At 42.0% G+C, this 4,710-nt stretch overlaps 1 protein-coding gene across 1 annotated transcript; it reads right to left on the bottom strand.

Annotated features, from left to right (window-relative positions):
- Nucleotides 1-1,603: 1,603 nt before the first annotated feature.
- Nucleotides 1,604-3,232, bottom strand: LOC104956603 (myelin transcription factor 1-like; the record flags this gene model as incomplete). The annotated part of the gene is made up of 4 exons (XM_010784119.1): nucleotides 1,604-1,747; nucleotides 1,956-2,059; nucleotides 2,228-2,319; nucleotides 2,943-3,232. Coding segments are annotated over 4 exons (630 nt in total), but the record flags the coding sequence as incomplete, so codon positions are not given.
- Between the last annotated feature and the right edge of the window lie 1,478 nt (nucleotides 3,233-4,710).

Here is a 4,710-nt window from a genome sequence, read left to right as displayed (position 1 = left end):
GGGGGGGGGGGGGTATTAAAGAGAGCTAATATACTTTTAAGTCTGCGGGCATCACAGATTGCATTCTTCAACATTTATAATTTAGTAACGTTCTTGTGTGTTACCATGTCATCAGCCAAGTCGGTAAGCAAAGTCTCCTATTGCAGTAACTTGTTGAGGTTTGTAAAATAGCAGATCAGAAGTCTTCATTCAACATCCTGCCCCCTGGCACAGACTGAACAAAAATGGTGATTCTAAAAGAGAACTGACACAGAGCAAATGGTTACCGTGCATGCACCACAACCACAATTTCCAAGGATCGATTCCAGCCAACTATTTGTGTGTATGCCTAACTGTGTGGGATATCATTTGTTCATTTGTTCTGCCACTAGGGAATGGTACATGAATGGAAACTACCTCATCGTGATCGTCTCCATCTGCATCATCTTCCCACTGGCCCTGATGAAACACCTGGGTATGCCACATCACTTCATCTTATCATACTAAAACTCCTCAGACAGCTTGTTGAAACAAGACATCACTTCATTTAAGTCTTTGACAGAACTTAACCTAACTCATAAGGAGACAAATGATAGATGCTGCTCTCCAATAGGACTCAGAGAAGCCAAAGGAAAATCAAACTGCATAAAATCTCAACATAACATAACTCACAACAGAGCCCCTACAGCAGGGGTTTCCAAACTACGGCCCAGGTTCATTTTAATTGGCCCTCAGCTAATTGTAAAAGTATAATGGAATATGACCCACACTTGAAACTCGTGCTTCACTTATAATGTTCTTCTTAAATATATCTAAACATATATGGCACAGTATTCATGTGTTAATAAGCCACTTTTTTTGATGATAATATTTTCCAACAAATGTTATTTGATCAAAAAAGCCCAATAACTTATCTGCATAACAAGAAGTAAACCCTTCCTATTCAATGAAACTCTCTGGAGAGCTGTATGTTTTTCTGTGGCCCTCGGGGAATAAAGCTGGGACACCTGTGCTAGCCCATTGAAGTAGGTGCTATTTACAAGAGCATGATCCTTTGGTTTATTAGAGTTCTTTTAAAGGATTGTTATTAGAAGCTGAGCAGATGAGTTTCTGAGCTGAAGGGTTTATCCACCTCAGTTTGAGCTACAGCTTCATGGTCTCCATTCATCATCTGTCCGTTTCGGAAGGCTCCTGCACTGATACTTAGTGAGAACTGCCACTCAGAACTGTGCTTGGATGCCATTCTTTCTAAGCTTACTTAGTATGACTCGACATTTACTGAGAGTAAACTAATATTTGATATGCCGTAGACCCTGTCAACACACATGCTAGGTCCAGGGTTCACTGATTTCCTCTCCTGTTAAATGGATGAAAAATATCCTTCTTAGGGCTGTGATTCTTTTTTGGACTTGATTGTCAAATACATTTGACAAAATTCAGAAAGATAATAAGACCTTGCAAGAAGTATTTTACTTTTTCGTTCTAATGTTGCATTGTAAAATCTCAAAGAAATTGGTAATATCAATGTATTTAAAAACATTGACCAAATGCCTCCTGCAGTAAGGTCCTGCAGAGCCAAACAGTGGATAGGTTTCTTCTAACGTGTCATTGTGCAGATGCTCACCATGGCGGGCAGGCGGATGTTGGCCAGGCTGCGGATCAGGGCCTGACTCAGGCCGGACAGCTCCAGGAACAAGGCCTCGTTCCTCTCCTCGATATGTTTGTTCTCCTCCTCCATGCTCTTTAGGTTGTTTTCCATTGAAGAGATCTGAAACACAGACACATACACAACCTGAAGAAGAGAGCCTGACAATAAAACCGGAAATGTAAATGATAATAATAATAGTAATGTAGGAAAACGTTTGTGGCTGCAGGGTATTTTTCAGGTAAGTCCACTGAAGAAGCTGCAGTGAGTGACAGCTTCACCATGTCCAGCGGCACCCTGCAGCCTTCTCCTGCAGACAGCTGGGCCTCACCTGAGTGTGCAGGTTCATCATGTCGGCCTCCATCTCACCGTTGGAATCGCTCAGCTCGTTGATCTCCTTGTTGAGCTGCTTGATGTCCTCATCGTTGTCCAGAACTGAGAACACAACACACAGTCAGCAAACAGGAATTCACCTGCCAGACCTTCCTCTGGCAGCCACACATCTCTATTATCACTAATATGTGCAGTGCACAACTTGTAGTGGCACATCTATAAATATTGGTAGTAATGATAGCATTTTGGGACACAAGAAAAGTCTCTTACCATCGCTGGCTCTGAACTTGGCGGTGATGTACTCGTCTCCGGGTAACTTGGCTCTCTTCTTGTTGGCCGACGCTCTGGGACAACCTGACAGACTGAGAGGAGCATCTGATCAGGACCAAGAACAGTGACATTATGAACATTAGGCTCATGAAGGACTCATTATTTGTAGGGATATAGAAGAAGCCGCAGTAAACCTGTTTCTAGGGCCCCCGTGCACCAAAGAGCCTGTGGTGTTTTCATAGAGATTCTATGTTCTGCTCTTTATCGAGTTTTGAGCGTCTTAAGGAGCTCACTTCTCACTTGACACAATTGGCACAGACGTTAGTAGAGAAGATAATTGTATCAGTGCTTGTTTTTGGCCATCATGTTTTTAAGCGCCCTTTACTGAGGCTAGTGCAGAAATCACATATAGTTACTCTGATACTCAGTTTGTCACCTGAGAGTTTCTCAGAGGCGCATGAAGATGACCTGGCTCTCGAGAACTGAAGTATCGGGATTATCTCGGGTTAGGTAAATAGAGCATGCGCATTTCCCGACGCTGGTCTTCGCTCAGTCAATTGAATAGAGAGAAAAAAAGGGATTTACTGACGCATACTTTTACAACTTCTCTAGAGTAGGTAAGAAAGGTCAGGTTGATGAGTGTGAGAAATACCTGCAACAGTTTTAAATGATTGCACTTTGAGATGACACTGTGAACTCTCAGATGGCGGGGTACCTGCGGTGCGTCAGGAAGCTGCCGTTGGCGTGGCCCGAGCCATCGCAGCCTGGCGTCGGGCAGGTCGGGCCCTCCGTCTTGAAGGCCTTCCAGGAGAAGGGAGTGCCGTTAAGAAGACCCTCCTTCTGCCGGCGCGCGGCCAGCGGACAGCCGTAGGCACTGCGGTGGGTGGCGTACTTCCCACTGATGTGGCCCAGACTGTCACAGCCAGGAACCGGACACCTGGAGACAGAGAGCTCCGTGTCACTGCCTCCTCTTTCACTGAGCAGAGGGGGAAAGGTGGGCCCACACTGACACGTCAATACATGTGGTGTTTAGTCTTAGAATTATAATCAGAGGTGGGAGGAGTACTCAGATGTTATACTTGAGTAAAAGTAGAAGTACCAGAGTGTAGGAATACTCTGTTACAGTAAAAGTCCTGCATTCAAAATGTTCCTCAAGTAAAAGTAGAAAAGTATTATCATCAAAATATTGTGAAAGTAGCGACAGTAAAAGTATTCATTGTGCAGATTGGTCCATTTCAGAATAATAGATATGATATGTTTTATAATGATTGATCATGAAAGTTTTCTCAAAGCTGGTAAAGGTGCAGCTAGTCTGAATGACTTTGTATACTGCAGGGTAGCTTGTGGATTTACTCCAGGTGGAACTAAAGTCTGATTCAACACTTGATTATATTTCACATCATTCATCCACATCTGTAAAGTAACTAAAGGGATTAAATACATGTAGTGGAGAAAAAAGTAGCCCCTCCATGGGGTGGAAAAATTGAGATACTCAAGAAAGTACTAGTATCTTAGAACTGTACTTAAATACGGTACTTGAGTAAATTAATGAAGTTACTTTACACTTCTGATTATTATAGAAATCTGTGATTCAGTAAACGTCAGCATACCATTTTGATGCAAATAGTCCAGATTAATGTGCAACATGTAATAATGATCAGGGAACACCGTTCCACTGCTGGCCAGATATCAAAGTGTTTTGGGTTGATGTTCTGGCCACATTATCATAAATAGACTCAGCCACTCTTCCAGAATGCCCAACACTCTGTATTCTTGGTGTTCTCCCTATGATTCAACAACGTAATGACAACAAGAACAAACTAAAGCTATAATATCAGTCTTTGGTAAACCCCCGAAAATCCCCTCAACCAATCCGTGTTTAGAAAAGCTCTCTCCTTGTCTGGCCCTAGAGACATGGAGCTATGCTGGAAAGGGACAGCCTGAGACCTGCTGTATGGGGACATTCATACATGTTTCCGAAAGGAACTAGGTACGACAGGAAGCTACATCACATCCAATCAGATGATTGGATGTGATGTAGCTTCCTGTCCACCAGCTTTGTTACTTCCTGTTTAAACCTTTTGACAATTTCACATGTCCATTTACATCATTTTGTAAAATGTATGTTGTTTTGAGTTTTCTTTTTGTAATTATTGTTCACTGTCAACATGTATATTTTTGTATTTTATTAATTTAAATTAGGGCCGGGACTCGATTAAAAAAATTAATCTAATTAATTAGAGGTTTTCTAATTAATTAATCGAAATTAATCGCATTTTTAATCACATATAAATATTTGACCTGAGAACAGTGAGAAGATGTCAATAAAGTGTGCCGTCACACAGAGGTAATTTGAATTGCTTACCGAGGTCCAGTGATCCCCAGTCAGGGCAACACATTCGGCTTTCTCCAATAAATTCTCTTTATCTTCCTTTTCATTGTCATAAAGCTGCTGGATTCTTTTTGTCACTGTCTTTCTGCAT

The sequence above is a fragment of the Notothenia coriiceps genome, unplaced genomic scaffold (genome assembly GCF_000735185.1).
Source record: "Notothenia coriiceps isolate Sejong01 unplaced genomic scaffold, NC01 NC01_scaffold00026109, whole genome shotgun sequence".
Taxonomy (NCBI): Eukaryota; Metazoa; Chordata; class Actinopteri; order Perciformes; family Nototheniidae; genus Notothenia; species Notothenia coriiceps.
The sequence above is the reverse complement of the archived record's forward strand: the minus strand, read 5'-3'. Positions and strand labels throughout refer to the sequence as shown.